This window comes from Pipra filicauda, unplaced genomic scaffold (genome assembly GCF_003945595.2).
Source record: "Pipra filicauda isolate LSUMZ 115617 unplaced genomic scaffold, ASM394559v2 scaffold2_size9829703_pilon, whole genome shotgun sequence".
Lineage (NCBI taxonomy): Eukaryota > Metazoa > Chordata > Aves > Passeriformes > Pipridae > Pipra > Pipra filicauda.
This window is the reverse complement of record NW_024104421.1, coordinates 6,870,596-6,893,292: the sequence shown is the minus strand read 5'-3', so window position 1 is coordinate 6,893,292 and position 22,697 is coordinate 6,870,596. Positions and strand designations below refer to the sequence as shown.

The window sequence follows — 22,697 nt, the reverse complement described above, 5'->3', positions numbered from 1 at the left end:
GTTTTTTTACTGAAGCTGGCTGCCCCTTCCCTTTTTGAGATTAGCAGAGAATTATGTCTGTCAATAATGGGTGGAAATTAGGTGAAGGCTGATGGCGTTTAATAATGATAATGGCACTTCAGTGCAACTATGCGATACAGCCCCATTAATATTAAATTCTGTCTCCTTAAAAGTGGGATCCAGGAAGGCTGATGCTCAAGGGGGCACTTGCTTCAGCCCAGTGATACCAGTCTGCTAGGGCATGCTGGAGCTCGAGTCGTATGGGCCAAATAGCCCTCTGTAAGGTAAGGCCTTTCCCTGCACTGGCTTGACACTGGATTTGCTTAAACTAAAGTGAACTCTCTTAAGAGAGCTCTTTTTGCTTTGGCTTTTAGGGATCGGGTCTTCTGCTGGCCTCGGGTCCTTCCCTTACCCTGACTCACCCCTGAGATAGCTCAGGAGCTTTCTGTAGCAATTCAGAAGCTGTTCTGCCTGTGTGAGCAGTCAACCTTAGGCCCAGCAGCCCAGAAACAGTATCCAGCCAGGGGACAGAGCTGAACCTTTACTACTTTGGGTAGACATGGAAAAAAACCCACCTAATTTCTTCCAGTTTGGGGACTCCATGGCTTTGCTGGCCGCCCAGGGAACTTGATGATAGATGTGCAGGTGTGAAAACTACCCTGTGCAGAGCTGGCATCACAAATGGTGTGGTAATTTATTTTACGCCAGTTTTCTTCTAGGAAAGAGACCTCGTATATGAGTACCGTGCATCCATACAGTAGCAACCAAGAATTTATCCTCTGCAGGAAATATTAGTGATGGAAATAATAGTTCTAGCTTTACTGAAAGTGAAAATGGGAGCGTGAGAGATGGCTTTGATGCCTCCTTTTCAAGGCCTCTTAAAGAAGACTGCTTTAGAGGTTGGAGAAGGCAGCGTACCATGAAAATTGGAACACCGTGGCCTGCACTAAATTTGTGGCCAATGCATATTTTCGGAAATGCCTTGGTTTGGGGCTAAAAAGGTCGAAGTAGCAAAAGAAATTGGTAGTGGAGGAAAAAAAAAGCTCCTCCAAAGCTCTACCCTGCGTGCCTCTTGCTTTCTGAACAGGCAATTTCACTTGCCAGAACTATTGATCTAGGGTACTTGTTAGCAGCATCAAGCCATATATAGCATTTTTAGAGGAAAATCATTAGACTGTGACTGATTGGGAAAGTTACCCTTAGCTTAGTTTCAGCAGAGCTCAGTTCCTGCAAGCATACAAAACATGGACCAGTGATTAACGATTGGTTAAGAATCTCCTCGGATCTCAGTATTACCCTTAAATCATCACACAGCAGGTGATGCTGCAGGGAGTCTGTGATTAAAAAAGAAGCCCACATACAATGAAGAAATGCTGGGTGATGAGCTGTCAGCCCCGCTACCTATCAGCCTCTGGTACATGCTGTTCTTTGAAAAGCATGTTACTGCTTGAAGTCAAGGCTGAATTTTGATACTCCTTTCTCAGGCTGATTCCCATTGCAGGGCAGGTAATGCAGCTTGTGATGCCTCTCATGGCATGGTTGGGTGGTAAGTCTTCTCCCTTTGCTGTTAGCTATTGCTTGTACCTATTTTACAAGAAGCACAGACTTCACCCCTGTTGAAGGTATTTCATGAGAGAGTCATTCCTGGTGCTCTCTTTCTTGGTTTGTTTGCTTTAGAATTTTTTTAGAAACACAAACCTCATGCTTGTGGCATGCTGGTGAATTTGGCTTACCCTTCTCCATGCTTCAGATTCCTGGTCTGCAAAGCCAGTGGTAGCTTCCTCCTCTCTATAAAATACATTGAGATTAAGCAAAGCAAGATGATCCAAAGGAGCTAATGACTGGAAACAAAAGCATTTTTGTTTTCTAATTATAATAATGCTAATGTGTCTTGTTTCCCTCCAGTTTGTACTTAAAAAAGTTGAAATAGTTTTTTTGATTTCTCATTTTCTTGCTGTTGTCTCTTTGTGGGCTTCAAATGGTCTGCAGGAATGACTTCTTTGACTTTTTATTATTCTACTCACATAGAACTGTATCTACATGAGTTCTGTACATTGCTATAGAATTACTACTTTGTGTATCTCCAGTAAGGAGAAAATGACAAGTTCTGGCCCCTATCTTTGCTGTGATACTGCTGAGGGAAGATAACCACTATAGAGTAAGTCTATGACTGTTGGGTTGTCTCACTTCCACTGTCCAAAGAAATGTTTACATTCTGGTTGTCCTTCTTTTTTAAACCTCTGTGGTTAAAACCTGGGTTTGATCCATGCTATCTGTGAAAGGGCAGCACCCAGGTGCTTCCAAGCAAGTGACACTTCATTTCACCTCTATGAACACCTTGACACCAGGTACCAGGGCATATTTCTGGCTATGGCAGCCTTCAGGCAGAAAGGGGAGCAGTGCTGAAAAATAGCTGAAAAATGGTAAAAATAAACAGAATGTACCAGAAAGCAGTAACTCGACAAAGAGCTAATTGTTGTTGCAGGGTGAAGCAGCTCTGCTCAACAGGGCGATCTACTGAGCTGAGCTTGGTCCCTACATGTTGAGCCTCAGCATCCCTCAGTTAGTCAATGGATAAGCAGTGCTCTACTGGAACTTCAGATGCTGTGAAGGTTTTTGTGGGGTTATCTATCAGCATTGGATCTGGAAAGGGAAGCTGGCTGCTTGTTCAGTCACATTTAAAAATAGAATAAAAATTTGAGGGGATGCAAACACTTATGTACACATGTGTATAAATATATTTTGTATGTTTTCCTGAAGGTTGAATGTTGAAGGTTTTCCTGAGGATGAATTTTGCATTATCTTAAGGAATATGGAACATTAAGAGTAGACTGACTTCTCACTGGGTAGCCTGGCACACTGAACAAGTAAGATTGCCCCACTCTTTTCTTCCCCAATGTCCTTTTTCATATTTTTCCACCTCTTTTCTATTAGGAAAAAGATTTTCAGTCCCTCCTACTCAGAATAAAACTTAGCGCAGTGCACACAGTCTGTGCACACTGGAGTGTTCAAAATGGGATTTAACAGGCATGTGAGTAATGGAATAAACCTCCTTCCCCTGGCTTTACTCCAAAAGGCTGAAATCCCTCCTTTCGCTGCATTTCCTCTTTCATTCCCACCGTCCGCCCTATTCTAGGTGGAATTCTAATCCATGCTATTCAAAGCATGCAGTGTGGTGAGAAGTTTCCACCCAGGAAAAAGAGCTCCCCACCTGCTGAACCTTGTCAGCTCTCCCAGTTAAGCAGGGGAGTCACTGCAGAGCGATGTGAGGTGCTCCTCTTAACCTGACAATGCTTAAACAGATGAGAACTCAGACATGGGAATTCAGGTTTTTGCTAGCATGATGATCCCAGATACTGGCAAAACCTGCTAAAAATCTATTTTTGTGCTCATCCTTTCTCTCCTGATCCAGCGGTATGTCTGCAGCCATGTCTTGGAGCAAACGCGATGCTCTTCCAAAGCTTGTGCTGTTGCTGCCTTGCTCTAACCACTGGGATTGACAGCTATGCCACAGGTGTAATTGTGTAAGCAGGGCTTTCCTTCACGAGCCTCAGATTCTCTCATAATTGCTCATATTCAGAAAAAGGCATAGGATGTCAGTTTAGCACTTCATGTTGCAAATGAGTCATGCAAATTGCAGCAGTCGGAGGAAAAACAGGTAACCCCGGAGCAGAGTGTAGATTTGGTCATGTGGGGAAAATGGTTATTGACAAGCAGGAGTCACAGGAGGCTTATGCTGGAGGAGGAGGCGGCTCAGTGGCTTGGAGAGGGGGTAGGAAATTCTAATTAGTTGTTAGGCTTCGCTCCAGGTGCTCTGTGGGAGGTGGAGTGATTAGCTGGGGCACAGGCCACAGAGTTGTTCTTATGTAGACCAGCGGCTAAGACAATAAAGCTGTGAGATGATAGGTAGTGTTCTGCTCTCTGACTGCAAAATTAATTTGCAGTTAAAGGGTTTTTTTACACATCATTGGCATCTTCTCATAGCAATGGTTTTCACCAAAGACAGAACCTTGAAGATACTGCTGATGAGAGAGGGACTTACGGTGCTGCTCCTCATCCTTGAAGCTTAATGTTGGGTTGGCTTTGAACTGGCCTTTGACAGTACCACCCCAAAATGGATTACTTCTGTTCTGCAAAAGAGACTTGTCACAATGTTCTTAAATTGAATGCTTTCACGAGCAACACTGGCTGCTGATTTCCCTGAGAAGTTCAACTGGAGACTTTTCAAATGAGAGCCCAGGTCTCTAGGGAAAAGGCAGTGGTTCCAGTAGAGCTCCATGCTGGTGTGTAAATCTCTCTGCACACAGAGAGATCCAGAGCAGGATCCAGACCTTCCTTTTGCAGTTCTGAATAAGAACTTTAGTTTTGCTTCTAATAAGTCAGGTATTACATTGCTTAATTATGTTTTAGTCTGTGTACTTTACTAGTAACTAAAAATACTCTGAAATTTGGAGGAGAAAATTTATATCCCTATTGGAAGAAGCACGTGTGCATGTAGGGAATGTATGCATTGATTATGCATATGGGTAGAATATGACTTTGAAGGTTGGTTCAACTTTTAAATACACATAGTGTAGTAAAAAGATCCACTTTTCATGACCCTTCTCTACTGCCAGCAAGGGACAGAAAGATGTCAGTTGGCTGGCGTGGTGAGCCTGTCACTGCTGAAGCTGAGGTGAAAGATGTGTACACAGTATGTGCTACAGGTGGAGAAGCCGAATCTTTACATGGGGTTAGAGAAGGAGCAAGGATCAGATGTTAAGAACCTACTGACTGTCATACACCAGGTTGATGCTCAAGATTTTGGAACATTTGCACGCTGGTGCATACGGTGCCTATGTTGTTAATCATGGCAATGGTTGTGTTGTGGCACAAGAATAACAAAGAAGGGGCAAGGTTGCTCAGGGAAGTCATCTGTGGATCTGGTGAGGTTCTAAAATCTGCTCCTGTGGCCTATGTCCTCTCAAGAGTGCCCTTGTCCATGCTTCTCTTTTTTTTTCCTTATGTCTTTCTATTTTGAACCGCATTACCTTGGAGAACTTTTGGATACAGAAAACAGAGCCCTTGCTGAGCATAATTCCTGCTATAATTTCTGTATAGAAACAGACCTCGACCTTTTCTGTACTTTTTAATCTTATTGTCATTGTCAACTCACGTGCTTAAACAGCTCCATGCCGACACCTACCTCTAAAGCCTTCCTTAGTGACACGCACTGAAGAAAAGGGAGAAGCAGGGAACAAGGTGGGAGGACAATTAATTTCACGGAAGGGCACCGTGATGCTTGTGTCAGAAGAAACCTCTTTGAAGCTGGGTGCTTTGATTCTAAGCATACCGAATCCAGATCGCCTAGGGAGAAAAATGAGAAGCAATCGCTAGACAAACAAGCTCGGGGTGTAAGAAGGCGAGGGCTCCTCTGGGTGCTCCGGGGCACCAGGACTCGCTCTCAAACATGTTTTTAATGTGACGCCAGGAGGGAGCCGGGTGCGGTAAGGCCAGGGGCGGGGATGGACGGGGTGTGTCGTGACAGGGCGTGGCAGCGGGGGCGCGGCGGCGGGCGCGGCGATTGGCTGGCGGGCGGCGGGGCGTGGCAGTGGGGCGTGGCCACCCGGGAGTTTCCCACAATGCCCCGCTGCAGTGCGGCCGCCGATGGATGCTGCGCGGTCGCGCTGCCATTTGCAGCCGCCGCGGCTCGCAGCGCGCCCCGCGGCCCCGGGAGCTGCGGTCCCCCGGCCACCGCCGCTCCCCAGCGCCTGCAGCCGCCGGCCGGCCCTCCCCTGCCCCCGCCTCCTCCTCCTTCTCGGCCCCAGTGCCCCGACGCAATGAACCCCCCCGCTGCAGCCGGCGGAGAGGACACGGGGGCGACGGGTGGCGGCGGCTGCCGGGGGGCCGAGGGCGGCGGGGAGGCGGCGGGTGCCGCCGGGGTCCCGGAGGAGCCGGGGCTGTCCGCGGCGGAGGAGTCGCTGGAGGAGAAGCTGCGGAGCCTCACCTTCAGGAAGCAGGTGTCCTACAGGTGGGTGCCGGGCGGGCGGGCGCCTCTCGGGGGAACCTCTCGGGCACCGGGCGCCCGGGGGTGGGAAGGCGCGGGAGGGTCCGGCGGCGGTGCGGCCGAGCAGCGGCGTGAGGGCAGCACCCTGGAGCCGGAGGGGCTTTTTTTCTTCATCCTGAAGCCTAAAAGAACCCTCCCAGACCGGCGTTCCGTTAAGCCGGCAACCTGCGCAGAGCCCCGCTGCTGCCGTCAGGTTTGGGGTGCTCCTCCGGCGCGGCAGCGCCAGGGGAGATGGGAACGGTGTCGGTGTACGCGGGTGAACTTCAGAGTTACTCAGAGAGAGAGTCGGGGATCTTGCCCGGCTGCCAGGGGAATAGGTCTGTCTTCACGCTTTGCCCTTTCCGATAACAACAGGCGCCCGTGCTCCCGGCGCCTCCAAACGCTCGCCAAAGGGATTCGAAAAACCTTTCTGGTGGCACCGCTGCTCCCGAGAGGGGTTTCTCTGTGGGATGTCTCACGGGGTGCAGGTCTCCCCTCCCTGCCCGCTCCCCACCCGTGCCGGCAGCAGTTGTATAAGCCCCAGTGGCTGACAAGACAAGGTGGGCTGCTGTGCCCGGCTCCCCCACGCGTGGCTGGGGCTGAGGGCACCCTCAGCCACCGGAGTGCCACGGGACATGCAAAGCAGGGCGTTACTTTCATAACCGTGGTCTTGGGGTTTTATGGCTTTGCATTTATCTCCTATCTCTGATGTCAAATAAATGGGTTTCTTCCTTCTGTAAATACACCTGTGTGAAGGAGCTGTTGGTGAGGCTTGTCTGCTATTCTGTTACCAGCTAGGATCTGTTAATGGTCCGCATCTGCTGAAACTGATTGCTGTCTGACAAGCTTCGTGCCAAAAAGTTTTCGAGTCTTACCTAATTCTAGCTGCAAAGCCTCCGTGGAGGCAGCACACCATCAGTAACTGGTATTCTAATGTGCTTAGGGACAAGCCCTCTCAGCTGGGGCGATAGCAAACACAGAGCTGCTACTTATTTTGTCTTTGCAAGAAGAGAGTGTCTCTAGCTCTCGGTAAATTAGCTGAAGAATTTCTCCTTACATACTTGATGTGCTCTCAGTTTACATCTGAGATAGCTTAGTAGCTGATCTGAGTCAAAGCTCTGCATGTGGCAGGGCTAAAAAACGATGTAATTAAACACTCTTCATAGCTGAAGTTTTATATAATACTTCATGTGTGCAGAGAGACTTTCCCCATGAGGGCTGATGGCCCCACTGCTGAGTGTGAAGTCTGGAATGATTCATACTGGACTCAATAAGGTGAACGGTGTGAAAATGAAAACTTGCTGGACACCTATAAAACATTCCATCAGTCAGTCATCTCTTGTACTTCTGCGCCTCTACCCTGACAGTTTTCTTAGCACACAACATTTAGGGGCAGGTAAGGGCAGAGTCTGTAGGTGAGCTGTTGAAGTCGAATAGCTGCTAATGAGACAGGTTTCCTAATGTGTCTGCTCATGGTTACAGAAATCTTGGAGGTGCTCTATTCAGGTTTTCATTTTCTTATTTCAGTATTTTGGCAATTTCTGCCTTTTTGGGGGAGGTGAAACGGGGGCACAGGGAGGAGATACTAAAATCTGCTTATAATGTTCTGCTCTCTCGATTGTCTAGAAGTGAGTTAAAGACATGGGTATTCTTGAAGTTTTCTGCATGGTCAATATTTGTAAGGGTTTCATATAAATGCTTGTAGGAGGAAAGGCAGGGGTTTTTTCTCTTCTTCCTCCCACCTCTCCTCTCCTCTATCTAGTGTTCAACAAGTCTTGAACCTTCAAATATGAAAGCCTTTTCTTAAGCATCTCTTTATGCATATTACTTGTTCTACTTGACTTGATGTGTGCAAGAAAGTGCATTTTCTTTGCGTCCTTGGATTTCCCCACCTTATCCTCTTCTGAAGCTGGTTTTCTACTGATAATGTGCACTCTTTCATTTATTCATAATGAGAACAATCTGGGTAGATAAAAGAGTAGAAAACTTCCACAAAGGACCTCCACTGAGCTCTCCCACACCCTGCACCCCCCAGGCTCTTTAAATTACTACCATTTCTCTCAGTAAATTATGGTGCTGAAATACATTTGCAAATGTAAATGGCTATATTACATACAGGAAAATCTATTTATATTGGCACTTGGACTCCCTTATCCACTGGTAGAATAGAACTTATCCAAGGCTTCCTACAGACTTTCAAACCACTCATTTAGGATCCTCTATGCAGGTGCATTACGTTTAAATGCACCTACACAGCTGTATTTATCCATGCAGGAAAAACCCACAACAGTTGGAACTTGCTTAAAATAAGAAAGATTAATGAAAATGTAAAAAAATAAATCTGTTGGTGGCAGTTGAAAGAATGAAATAGGTGGCTGAAAAGGAGGTCAAGGTACTGTCAAAAGGGGAAAAAAAGGAAGAACAACATTTGCTGTACCAATATTATGACATTATGACCTGAGACTAGGTTGAAGTACTATCTTCCCTCCTCCCTCCTTACCTCCCTTTTGTTTTGGTCTTGCTAAACAACAAATTCTTTCATTATAATGCTAATCTAATTAGCTACTGACATAGTTGTTGCATGCAAATAACTTGTTAGTTTCTCTAGAATTGTACCAAAACCACGCATAACATAGTTCAGAAACCAATGTTTTGTACTGATGTGGGCAGGATCTTCAAATGCAGAAGCTGCTGGATTAAATTTTGTGTAGTAAATACCAGTGTAGGCATGTTTGTCCCCCAGTCAAACCATCAGGAGGAAAAACTTGCTTTAAACAACTCCGGTGTGCCTCACGCGGAGCTCGAAAGTCCCATGACCTTGCCGTGTTCCCGGCCGTTGCCACTTTGCACCTGACAATCCAAAAAGCTCCTTGTCCACACCAAAAGCTCTACCAGAAGTAGATATCTGCTTGCTGCTTACTTTCTAGCCAATGTGCTGTCATCACGTATACGCGCACAGTGGGGATGTGCCGCTCCTCTGTGCTTGTGCGTGAGCTAATGGGTTTAAAGTGTGTCTGTTTGTGTGTGTGCGCGTATGTGCTGCCAACACACGTCCCTTAAGTGGATCCTAATTTGCAGACGGGGCGCCCGCCCGGCCTGATGTAATGGGGGGGCGCTGCCGCTGGAGCTCAGCCGGTGGGAACTGCTGGTGCAGAGGGAGGGAAGGGGAAATCTGCAATCAGAAGCCTCAATCCCTTGAAGAGGGGTATCTTGCAGAGCTGGTCGCTGTGTAGACTGAATGAAAGCCAGAGAAATGATCTCCCTTTTCAGCCTCATGCTGTTAAATGAGGCCAGCTGACTTAAGACTGGGATGCTGACATCAGAATGCCAGCAGCTAAGCAGCAAGTTTAGGGCTAATTTTTGTTTTTACCCTGCAAATAGGGAATTAAGTATCTTAACAACATTTTGGCTTCTCTGCTTAAAATCTGAAATATGGGCTCACAAAATGAAAAAAATTCTTTTTTTTTTTTTTTCTCATAAACTGATCGAACCGAAAATTTGGTTTCCCAGCCAGCTGTGAAAAGGTTGGCAAATGAAAAAAAAAAGAAAGTGAATTAAATGTGTACGTCTGCCAGAGAGAAATGCTTTCTACAGTTTAGTTCGGGGAGTAGTATCAACCTCCTACATTTCTAGACCCAGTAGATATTTACAAGACATTTGGACACAAAGCTATTATGTAAATTTTTCTTTCCTTGTAATTTTTATTGTTTTGTCACTGCAAATGCCTGTGAGAAACATCATGGTCTCCTTTAGATAAAGTACAGATTAAAGATGCTTTCCCAAAGAAATGCTTTATATAAAGAGAAATTCAGATTATACCAAAGGGATACTCAATAAGAATATTTCCACAATGAAAACTAAGGTAAGAGGAAATAAAGCTCTATCTTGCAGTTTTCCTGCCGGTATTTGCAGCTCTAAAAAACTCATCTGAAATGCAATCTTGTCATTTAATTCTTTAAGCCTAGAGAAATAGTAAAAGTAAAAAAAAAAAAATAAAAAATCCCCCCCAAAAACCACAAACAAAAAAAATCCTAAAAAACCAAAACAACCAACATAACCTAAAAAGCAAACTAACTGAAACCATCAATAAACCGAATGGTTTTTAATTTCTTAATTAATTATTATTTATAAATCCAGGGAATCTTGATTAGTGGCGTTGGAAATAAAAATACAGTTGTAAGTTTTAATGGCCCTCTTGTGAGAGCTCAAGTGGTATTTGGCAAACACTTGTCACCAGAGAACAGTTTTTCTAGAGAAATGTGTTTTCATTTTGACCAAGTGGAGAAATCCTGACTGAGGCAGTGGGTGGCAGGCTTTAGAATTCTTGCTCGTACGTGACTCAGGAGTTTCCAAAAGTGGGACCACAGCGAATCATTTCAGAGACCTGTGCTGCTAATGGGCTTGGCAGCTCAGTTATGGTGCTTTGTCTTTGGCTAAGGTGTCTTGCCCGAGCAAGAAACCATTCATTTCCCTTTTAGTACTGGGAATGGCTGGAGGTGCTGGTTTTCATAGCTCGCTGTGTCCAGTTCCACTCAGAAATGTCACCATGTAAAATAGGTGGTTTGAGTTTCCTTGGATGCTATTTCTCTCTGACTTGCCAAATTAATCTGTTTGGGATGTGCCTTGTGTGCTTTCCCAACCCTTCCTCTGCAAGCAGAAGCCAAGAATCAAGCTGGCCTTTCCTCCTGCAGCATCAGCAATAACTGCTTGTCTGCCATGGCAAAAAGTAACAGGAGTTATAATTAGAGTTGGTTTCATCACTGCATTTGAAGGGGAAAAAGTTATAGCAGAGAAGTTCTGGGAAATCCTTGATTACACAAGCCTTGTCACTGTTGATGAGCATATAAGTACCTGAGACTACAGATGGGGCTTTAGACCAAAATAGAAATGTAAGGATAAGCAATATCCTCATTTTTTTTGCTTCATTTATTTACTGACATGATAGTGATCATAACACACACATCTCTTCTCAGTAAATATTAAATAGATAGAGCATGGTAGAGGTGTTTCTATTACTAAGACTTAATTATTTTATGAAATATGACAGCATTTACTAGTGCACTGTGAAGTATTATGAATAATTAAAGCTGGATGGCATTTGTAAAAATGAAAACACCCAACACAAGCCTTTGATCTTTTGATTGTATTAATTTATTTTACTTAAGTTTCCTTGAATCTTAATACATTCTAATTCTATAAATGAGTGAGATTGTTCTGCACATAAAGGATGGATGAATTTTTATCTTCTACCAAATGTCAAGAAAATAATTCTCGCTCTCTGGCCTAATCTCATAAGATCTGCTTACAACTGTCTTTAAGAGTTTCGGGTATGTACTGTACATCTTGTTACCACCCACTCTCATAACAGTAACTCAGTTAACTTTGTCACCCAAAGCTTTCATCACCATTTTGTCATTTTCTCCCAAAGCAGATCACTGGATGTTTTTGGTGAAGCTATTTGATTTATAAAGCTTTGAGGTGGAAATCCCGTGTGGAGGCAAAAGGCAGAAAAAAGCTATGATAGTCACAAAGAAGAACCATACCATGGGAAAACCAAGTTGACATTTGAAGTTCCCTCCTGATATTGAGATGTGGCTGCAAGTCTGGCCAATAATGTCTCTACATCACGCAAAGTAAAGGGACTGTCTTTGAATTTAGAGCACGTCTGATGTTCTCCCTTCCATATCTGGGGTTAGCAGCACTTCACGAAAGAGATATTGTGAATGGTAACTCTAAATAAAATTACTCATGAGCTGCAATGGAATTATGTACATACTCAGAAGGAGATAAGTGCATCAGTGATTTGAAAGGGGGAGCCTCTATGGGCACATAATAAAGCTGTTGTGTAGCACAGGCACGGACCTGTAGACTCAGATTGCCCTCTTACTGTTGCAGGCGGAAAATTTCACCGTGTAAAAAGTGCTGAATCAGGTGCCACATAACTTTGACGAAGTGGAAAACACTTCTGTTCTGGCTAGTCCTTTGGAATAAATGAGCAGGTAGTCAGTTCTCTCCTGGGTCAGTCATGAGGCTGATCAAATTATTTGCTGGAAGCCTCACCAGACTTTTGACAGGTCTATTTGTTTGTTTGGGTTTTTTTATTTGGCAACTTGGCTGAGTTGTTGGGAAGGATATGTGTATGTGCAACAGCCTTCTGTGCTCATTCTTCTACTTCATTGGTACATCCACCAGAGCCTGGGCGTGAGATACACACGTGACAGTCGGACAAAGGATTCCCCACATATTAACAAAAAGAGGGAGGGGGAAAGAATAATAATACTAAAAAAATCAGGAATGGGAGGCTTGTTTCTTTGTGTCTACTTCTTCTAGTTAAAGAACTGTCAATGAGGAACTTTGCCTTGGAATAAAATGGATGTGGAAAGCTGGAGCTCTTTTGTGTCTTGCTCTACAGAGTTCTTGTTTTGTTTTTTTTAAAAACACTTTGTAAGTGGGAGTGATGCACAAACTCAATTATACTATTCACACACATGTCCTGGTGTTGGTTTGGGGTTTTTGTCTCCTCCTTGTGGTTTTTGAATGATTCTATGGTTTGTTGCTCTTAGCAGAGAAAAGCAATGTGGGACTGGGTGTATTTGAAAAAAATGTGTAAGAGTACATCTAGATGTGCCTGGGTATGTTTATGTCTACAGGGTCTGTAGGAGCTTCCATGTGGTTAGTGCTGGGTGTTTGATGGCTGTGTATGGGTTAGGTAATGCCACAGTGAGTAGCTTCAGAGTGAAGGAAGGTATATGATGGGACATGGGCAAGAAGGACTTCACTGTGCATTTGCAAGTTGCAACTGTGTGGGAAAATCATCAGTGTTTTCTCTTTAAAAATTACTGGACCTTGTGTGGGCTTAGAAGGGTGGGCTGTGTGTTCTGGAGCCTTGGTGCATGCTCTATATAAATGCCCAGTAACATAAGATGAAAGGATGTCATTATGTTGCTAATGCCAATGTATGGTGTGTGGGTTTTCAACCTTTATTTAACTGTACTTTCCTCTGAGGTAATACATATTTATGTATATAAAATGTTAATGTGCTTGCTCATGGTGAAGGCCATAGGTCTGATGCATGCAGTGCCAAGAGCTGAGACCCAGGTTTGCAGGCACATCTAAAGCCACCAGGCTTCTCTGGTTTCACTTCTCATTTTTGTCTACACTGGGCTTTTTATTTCTGTTTTCCTGCTTCTCTTGGTGTGGATGTGCTGGCCTGTGGGTGTAGCTGCTTCCCTGGTGCCCATGTTCTCAGCCCCGAATTCTCCTGTTGCCCTTTCTCTCGGGATGCTGAGCTCCTGGTGAGGTTGTTGCTGCTTCATGTACAGCCCACTTCATGCTGCCAGCAGGGAAGTTGATTGCCTCTCAGCCAGCTCATAAAAGGCTTTTTTTGCCTCCCTGGAAACTTGTCTTTTACATTTTGCCTGTAAATGAATTCAGGGAGGATTTTGTCAGTGAAGATTAAGATGTGTGCAATCCTCACACCAGCATCACCTTGTCTAATGTGCTGGCAGAGACTGTCCAGTATGTACTTGAGTTGGTCTCTGAGGAAAACACTGGGCTTGGGATGACTGCAGATAGAGAGAAAAGTGGTTTTCTTACTTTAAATTTCATTAGAATTTTTTTTCTCCTACAAAAGACCACAGCCCCCCATCTTAGTCTGCAGAAGAGATTCACAAATGAAGCAGGAGGCTGTGTAGGGTAAAGGAAGGGGCTGTTTGTTTTTTTGACTCAAAAAAATCTGGTGTTCTGGTCAGAGCCTTACCTTAAACAACAAAATGTAGTGCTTGTCTATGATACTTTGTCTCAGTTTTTTCCATCTGTAAAGCTGTAATTCATGATAATACATAACACAGGCAGTGTAGGACCTGAGTCTTTGTAGCTACACTTAGAGAAACTGAAGAACATAAAGTGACTTATTTAGGAGTGCAGATGGAATCTGTGTGACAAAGTGGGAACAGATCCTCAACTCTAGCACTAACAGCAAGACCTCCCATCCAGGCTAAGAGTATAGTGAAACAGAAAAGGATTGAAACTGCAACATGAAAGTTGCAGGAGAGGCAGAGGACAGCTGTGCATGAATATTGTAATTATTGTAATTAGATCTTGCTTAGAATATAATACACCCAAATATACCTAAAGGGGGCCTACAGGAAAGCTGAAGAGGACCTTTTTACAAGGGCCTGTAGTGACAGGAATAATGTCTTTAAGCTGAAAGAGAGCAGGTTTATATTAGATATTAAGAAGAAATTCTGTATTGTGAGCATGGTAAAGGCGCTGGAACAGGCTACCCAGAGAAACTTTGGATGCCCCCATCCCTGGAAGTGTTCAAGGCCAGGTTGGATGGGGCTCTGAGCAACCTGGAATAGTGGAAGGTGTCTCTGCCCATGGAAGGGGTGTTGGATCTAGACGATCCTCAAGGTCTTTTCCAAACCAAAGCATTCTTTGATTCTATGAACTTTTGCTTCTGACTTATTTCATTGAGCAAATGGGAGGGTTCATTTTTAGGGAGATTCAGTAGCCTGAGGCTGCCACAGGGCACTAAGTGATTCTTCTGAATGCCTTGACACCTCCATCTAACTTAGTGAAATGGCCCAGCATAAAGGTGGGGGAGAAGTTGAAGGGAAAGGGAAAAAATTTATTACATGTTTCTGATGAATAAATGGGCATGAACTACTATGCTCTTTACAAAGGAAGCTGGTGCAGGGCTAAACCTGTCTGTACTGTAGGATTGAGCCTGATTTTTCTCCATTACTTTCTATACTGCATTTTTGAGAAAGCCTGGTCGTTTGAAATACTTGTACTAGAAAAAAGCTTGGTAATAAGGTCCTGAACCTTTCACTTCTGGCTTTCCATTCAACTGCAGATCTGAATGGCACTACCAGAATCCCTTTCCATTTAACAGCTGTTCAAAAGCTTAGTTAACTTTAAAACTTACAGTTCATAAAGGGAAGCTGCTATTTTTATCATCTGGACCATCCACCCTTTTTTTTTTTAGGGTTTATAGCATCAAATACCTAACATCAGCATTTGGACAGCACTCTCGGGCACATGGTGTGATTCTTGGGGTACCCTGTGCAGGGCTAGGAGTTGGACTCGATGATTCTGATGGGTGCCTTCTAACTCAGCATATTCTGTGATTCAAATTCTACCCAGAAAGTTTTCCAGCTCACCAGCCCTAGAGATTACATAACACTAACACCATTGTTGTAGACAAATGGCCATGTACTCAGAGAGAAGAGAGGTGTCTAATGGTACTTGGGTTTGAGGAATACTAATTTAAGGTATCCTTGCTCCTCCTGTGTACTTCTGTGGCTAAACATGAGAGATGAGAAGATATAGGATGCTATTCCCTCAGGCTGCCAATAAGGTCAATGCATCAATACAATACCATCAGCAATGGGTTCACTTATTGGCACTGGGGAATGATGCTGCTGGCAGCCCTCTAACCTCAGCTACGCTATAGAGGCACTGCAGAGATAAATTATATTGATGCCTTTGGTTGACTGGCTGTATGTAAGAGCTCTTGGTGGAGAGATGTGGGCTCTTTTCCAATTCCAGGGACTTGGAGGAAGGTGTTTAGTGATCAGAGGTGTGGGTAGTGGGAATGTGGTGGGTGAGTACCTTGTTTTGCTTTGTAATATCCTTTTCAGATGTATTCAAAATTATCTAGTCCTCCCTCGCTGTTACTAAGGAATATGTGTTTAATATGTGCATCCACAGTATGCCTGATTAAGGCTATATGATACACAAGTGTTTGGGGATATGATCTGATGCTTTTTACAGAAGGAGAAAAAGAAATTATCATATTTAATATAGACATAATTATTAGAAGCACTATGCTTATGTAGTACTTCAATATTTGTAACTTTGCCAACTTCAAAATATTTCAGAATTGTAAAGTTTGTTTCAATATTTCTAATTTCTTTCAAATGCTCACAAGTTATGCTTGTCATAAAAACAAACAGCAAAGTCCCTAATAGTCGGCTTATATTTCTTCTAAATTGTATGACTCATCAGGAAGCCTGACCCACTGGGAAACCTTTTCCAAGTGGGGCAGGGATTAAGCTTCAATTGCACAGATTGATCAAAGATGATGAGTAGAACATCTTAGAATCCCTCTGTGCTCTGAAACTGCTCCCTGACGCTGGGTAATATGCAGGAGAGGGGACTGCCTGTGATGCTCTGAGAGGTGCCATGGGGTTTCTGGGCACCATAGGAGAGGGTGAGGAAGCAAAATAGCTTTAAAACCTGTTAGCATTAAAAGATGATGAGAAAATACCTTCCTGTCATCACTTTATTTCATTAGGTTGCTAATGAGTTTCCTCTAGGGATGGTAATGGGGTAGTTCTGATGCTTTTATCCAATTAGTGAATGATCCCAGGAGTATATCCTTTTGTTGTGAAAACACATCGAGTTTCGTTCTGCCTGGAGCATTGAATCCTGCAGGTACTCTCAAGGCAATGAAATGCCATGTGTAGGTGCACACTAGGCCAGGTCCTTCATTATTAATTGCTGATGTTAGCCTGATTTATGGTTTTGAGATGATGCCCTAGAGGGCAGTGGACTCTCCTGTGAAAGTAAGTGAAATGCCAAAGACGTGAATAAAGTTCCATTACGAGTTTTGAGGTTACTTGCAAGTTCAGACACTGAGAGAATTCACATTTTAAAAGCCCCCATGTAGATAGGAAACAAAAGATGAGTATTGCCTTAAGGGATATCTAGTACCAATGTCTTGCCAGCTGCTTGTGCTCGTAGGAACCTTTGCTTCTGGCACTGCAGTCACCTCCGCTTTTCAGCTTGATTTAAAATGACATTGAAGAAGGAATTAGCAACAGTACTGATTCAGCTGACATGTTTGGTTGTGGGTGGCCTTCCACTGGTGAAAACAACTTAAGCTATTCTTTATTTTCCATTTTTGGTCTCTGCAGGTAGCCAACAGTTGCAACTCTCACCTCTCTTGCAGGGCAGTATATTTGGCTTTGGAGCAGGTAGTTCTATCCCTGCCCTGCCTGGTGTTTACCATGATAGAATTTCTGGCTTTCTTTATTTTTTAGTTATTCTCTGTCCCTTTTAGTTCTGTAATTTGCCTTTCTTGGCCTACCTTCACCAAGATACCCATGCTCTGTGTGGGACTGTGCAGTGCATGGTACAATGAATGAAGAACACAGAAGTATATGAACACTGGGCTTCACATTCTACAAGGTTAAATTTAATTTATTGAGGTTGGTCAAACAGGTTTTTTTCCTACCTCCAAGGTTAGTGTGAGCTTTATAGTCCAGCACCCAATCTCTGATTCTTTGCTATTGAGATGCTCATGATAAGCTGCTTCCTTTCCCCTTCAGAGTTGCAATATAGGAAATTTTTGAGCCCTGCAGTGGTAGAATGTTGCAGAGGCTGCAAAGTGATTATGTGCATGTTTTAAGTGTAATTGGACATAAAGATCGAGAATGTCCTTCTCGGTACAATGCAAACCTATGGCAAAAAGGAAGAGGCACAAGTTGCCTTCTCCAGCATTTTTTTTTTTTTTTGGTCCAGCTTTTTTGGGTATTAAAGGAATGCTGAGAGGTGTCTGACAAGCCCCACTGATGCACAACAAACAGTGCTGGAGTGGGCTCACAGTGGCTTGGGTACAAGGTAGTGTTGTGATGTTGTGAGGACTCTTTTGGCTTTGGGAATCTTGATTCAGCCCAAATGGCAAACAGCAAAACAGTGTTTTTCATTTCCTTGAGTCTGATATGGGCCATATCATCGTTTGATAAATGTGCTCTGTTCCACAGTGAACAGCAAAATTACTGAGTGTCAGGTTATTTGGTCTCTGTCTTGGCAGCATTTTGTTTCTCTTTTTTCAGCAGATACTAAAAGGATGAGTAATGCTGGCTGTGATGCTGGGGCAGTTACAAGCTGGACTGAGACTAATGTAGCATTGAAGATGCCCCCTCACAGAGTTTATATGTGGTGTTCAGAAACTGCTAACCTGATGGCCTTCAGGCTAGTGACCTAGGGGTGGCAGTTCTTTCCCTCCCAAAATACCTTTACCTATCAAACCTTAATCCATTTGACAGGGAGTAAAACTACAGCCTTTAGCAGGGATGGCTGTTGGCAGACTGGCCTGGAAGGCTTTGGTACTCTCCAAAGGGAGGGCTGGCAAGAGCTCAGATTTTCTGCTCTCCAGAGGACATACTGCATGTCTTTCCCTCTGGGAATAGCCCGGGCTCTCCCAGTGCACAACAAGCTGCTGTCCAGACCCGTTTTGGGAATGTGATGGACATCAACAACATAAGCCAAGCATTATGTATGTTCATCCAAGCCCATAGGCAGTCTCAAGCCAGAAACACTCAAAGAAATGCTGTCCATGTCAGGATGGACCTGAAGAACTTGTGTGTGAGCTTCCCCCTTAGTGAATGTGTTTTAGAAAAGCCTCACGTGTGATGATTTTTTTTTTTTTTTTTTGTGTGTGAAAGACAGAAACCTGAACCATCTCTGATGGCTGCAACTGGAAGAGATGTTTAGTATGACACACAAATAATTTTATTTCCTCACATGTAGTCATCTACAGTCACCTATTCAAGAGGAAGGAATGTATTCTTTCCAATTTTCACCTCATGTCTGGTGAGAGACCAGATAGAAGGGAATTTAAAAGAAAAACCTCCTCTAATCCCTTGGTTGGGCAATATGGTATTTTTCCCTAATCCCTGAATTGCTCTCTACGCTCTTCTCCCCTTACCCCACCTCCATATTGCAGAAAATAAAGCAATTAAATGTAATTCTGCCATGAACTTTGATTGGTTGAGGCTGTTTTCACAGTCCTGTCCATGCAATAGCTGCTTAAATTTCCAATTCCCCTTTTTTTTTCTGAAGAAAGGCTTTGACTTTGGTGGTTATATCAGTATCTGGTCCAGATGAAGAGTAAGTCACAGCTGCCCCCAGTGTGGGGGCTCCTCTCTTTTCACAGCTCCTGTGGGAAGAGAAGATAAGATGACTAGATGACTAATTTGGGGAGAGAGATGGAAGGAAGAGGGGAGCTGACCTATGGTTGTGAAAGTGCTGGATTTGTTCCTCCTCATTTCCTAATCACTAAGGGCTGTTGTCTGTTCAGGAAAAGTTGCAGTACAGGCAGTGCCAGGGAGAGCTTCCATCGCAGACTGATTATGCCTCTCTCCTGACTTAGCAGAAAAAAGGTAATTCACTTTATTTTCAGTCTTTGGCCTTTATCCTAAGATTACTCATGTCTTTTCCTTCCCAAAAGTCAGAGATCATCCTGTTTCACTTGTGAAGTGCCAAGATACCAGATGGCCTTGCCTTTCTGCCACCAATGATCTTATTTTACTATCCTTTGCAGCTGTACATCTTACCAGATGAAAGCCGAACCTGACTTTCTCCTGAAGGATGCAGATGTGGGCTCGCAGTTGGGTCTGGGAGCTCTGGCATGTGTCTGCTTCTCCCACCTGCTTGTGCTGGGAACTGTAGGTCATAAAAAGAAGTTTTTGATCATTTCAGCTCCAATGAGACTTCTGGACCCTTGAGGTGAACAAAGATAGACATTTCTGGTGGGTCACCAGCAATTATAATATGAGATGAGGACAGGAAGGAACAGTGGAAAGTTGTGCTTAAGGTGCACTAGGTAATGCTTTATAATAATAATTTTTCCAAGATTGAAGTAAACCACGAGAGATCTGAAGTACAGAGAGAACGAAAAGGAGGAGGGAACAATCTGGAATGGCAGAACCACTGCTCAGTTTCTCCCAATTCAGTTCAGTTGCTGATGAAGAGAAAGATATGAATTCCTCTCCTGTAGAAGCAGCTTGCTATCTCAAGTCAGCTCTCCTGCCCACTCCCACCCACAACATAAGGATCATGTCCAGAAAACACAGGGTTCTCCCGGGTCTTGCTGTGGCTGAGCAGTGTCTGGACAGTGGTCCTTGCTTCCTGTGGGATGGCCCCTTCCCCAGCTGTCTGTACTCGAACATACAGTGGGAGCTTTTTGTTTCTGATTCAGTTGCTTTGCAAACGGTGTCACAATTTGTCAGGTGCTGAGCGTGATATTTGCTTGATGGAAATGTTGGCCCTATTGTGAATCAATCTTAACAGCTTCTCGCAGCAAGGTTGTAAGACAATGAGACAAATTTACTACACAGGCAGACAAAGCAGCTTCTATTATGTGTGAAAACACAAATAATAGGAGGATAAATTAAAAACAGTGGGAATATCTTTGTGTCAGGCAGTTGCAGGCACAACAGTGAGTGTCAGCATCTGACTGGAGTGCCAGAAGTGCTGGGAACAGGGAGGTGTGCCTGGAGGGCTTGTGCCTGATGTGGCTGAGCTGTGGGTGCATGCGAAAAAACAAGGAAGATTTCAAAGACATTCTGTGAAGGGTCTGCTCAAAGAGTGGCAATGGGAAAACACATGATTTTTTTCTTAAAATAAAGTGACCTTTTGCTCATTCTAAAATAACAGAAAATTGGGCGTGAGGTAATACTTGTGAAAGTACTGCAATATATGAATTTGCTTGTAATTCCAGTCTTCTATAGTGGAGAAGGATAGCTGAATAATTCCCTGTGGAACCTTTTTTTTTTTTTTTTTTTTTTTTTTTAAATTTTGGCATAATATTTTCCAACTGAAATCTTCTGGGGAAGATGCTGATTTGTTTTCAAAAAAATAGATAAGCGACATATTCATATAGTCATCCTTATAACTAAAATATAGATAGTTGATATTATAGTTCCTTAGAATTTCTTAATGCTGAGTTCTTTTTTTCACTTTGATTCAGAAGAGAAAAGTTATTTTGCTTTGACTTGAAATACGAGGATTTCCCAAAGAATGGAAGTGCTGTGTTCTGGCAAGCCAAAGTTATTTGATAGTATTTGTGAAACTATCTTGGTCACGATTCATTTTTTATGATAGAAATGTGTTGTAATAACCAAATCTAGTGTCAGTCAGCCCTATGATACTTAACCTTTTCTGAATGACCAGAGTCTGAATGAACATGGAAGATGAATTGTCCTCTGACTGTTAGCAGGAGCTTCTTGATGTCATGATTTAAGTATATTATCAGAGAAGTATGGGGTAGTGGATGGACATCCATATTTTTATACCTAAACAGGGAGGTCATTCTCCAGGGATGTCTGAAAGCTGAATGTATGTCAGGTGTATGGTTAATGGTTGCTGGTTTGGTTTTTTTTCCCTTCTCTTTCTGGGAATTTTCTGTATCTAGGAGTCTGTCTCTGCAGCTACTGGTGGAATGCACCTGGTTAATAGAAGCCCAAGTAGTCACTTACTGGGCACCAACTCTTGTCTTACACAGAGAATGAAAGTGATGTTTGATGAAAAGGCTTCTGCCCTCAGGAAGCGTTGACCTGGGTTTTTTTAGCCATTTCTGCTGTTCCTTTCTGACCATGGAGCAGTTGGATCAGCATTTACCCTCTCCCGGGTGGGTGGATCTCAGCAGGGTGGTGGTTTCTCCCACCATGCTCTGGTTGCTGAGCACCACAGTGTGCTCAGGTCAACAGGGTGAGAATTTGTAGAAGTCAAATTTCTGTGAGATTTGGCTCTCTGGAGTGAGTTGCTCTCATCCAACTAATCTGGGCAGTGTAGAAGGAGGGAACTATCATATTTTGAATGGCTGTGTGTGGAGGGCAGTCTTCTGTTCAAGGCTGAAGAGTGTTGGGAACTACAGCCCAAAAAGGAATATAAATAATAGGCAAATTACAAGGCAGTGTTTGTTATAGTAAGTTATGTCTGGCAATGGATTGCTGAACTGTCAGTCATAGAACAGTGTCTGCTTGTACTGGTTTTGCTGTTCCCGACATATGTCTCCCACAGGATTTGAGAACTTTCTTGGGAAGAGAGCATATGAGTGTGCAGTTCTTGCCATTAAGACTAATGCATTTCCTTCTAATGGGTCTGCTGTGATGAATCAGTCCCCACGTGAACTCCTCGATGGTTGATGTGACTCCTTACTGGCTCTGGAAAGATTGTGAGTACCGGTATGTGTGAAGAAGTCAGTATGAGGAGAGGAGAAACTATTCTTGATGGACAATTTCAGGCTGGGGAGGCTACCTTCCCTGGATGTCCTCAACAGGCATTAGCACATGAGGGAGTCTTCTCCACAGGACCATTTTGCCAACATAATTCAGGCTCTGGCTCCTAATTGCCCTCTGGAAGACCCCATCTCAACTGCAGGCAGTGGGTAGAAAGCAGTCTTATAAACCTAAAATTAGTTTTAATGTGGACCTCTCCTACAAATAAGATGAATAGATGCATGTGTTTGATAGTGTTTGCGAAATGTTTCTAAAGGAAAAAAAAAACAAGAAAATTTTTCTTGTAAAAAGCATTTTCAGAAGGAGTTTTTCTGTTTCTTTTTATTCCTTTTTTTTTTTTTGCAAGATATAAATTTGCTTTGAAATGGAAGTGATGACTTCTTTTAGTGGATACTGGCAAGTATGTCAATTTTATAAAGTGCTGCAACATCTCTACAGCCAAATAGAGATGTTGCCATTTTGCCTGTTGTGAACTGCATCTTGAAAGGGAACTGCTTTTCCAGATGCAAGGGTAGCTGGGAGGTACTTGTTTTGTGATTCGATCTAGTGCAGGACATGAAAGTAAATCTCTTGCCCTCTCCACATATCTAGGGAGGTGCATTTGTCATGTTTTCCAGGAGCTACAATAAATTACCTGG

The 22,697-nt window shown here is 43.6% G+C and overlaps 1 protein-coding gene across 5 annotated transcripts in view; it reads left to right on the top strand.

The window, feature by feature from the left end:
- Positions 1-5,674: 5,674 nt before the first annotated feature.
- DGKI (diacylglycerol kinase iota) overlaps positions 5,675-22,697 on the top strand; it is a 205,421-nt gene continuing 188,398 nt past the window's right edge. For 2 of the 5 annotated variants that reach the window (XM_027743775.2, XM_027743780.2), the window contains exon 1: positions 5,675-6,010. In XM_027743775.2, the coding sequence (XP_027599576.1) occupies positions 5,820-6,010 (191 nt within the window). In that variant the 5' untranslated portion in view covers positions 5,675-5,819. The remainder of the gene's footprint in view (positions 6,011-22,697) is intronic. The other 3 variants (XM_027743778.2, XM_027743777.2, XM_027743776.2) reach the window with 2 other exon arrangements.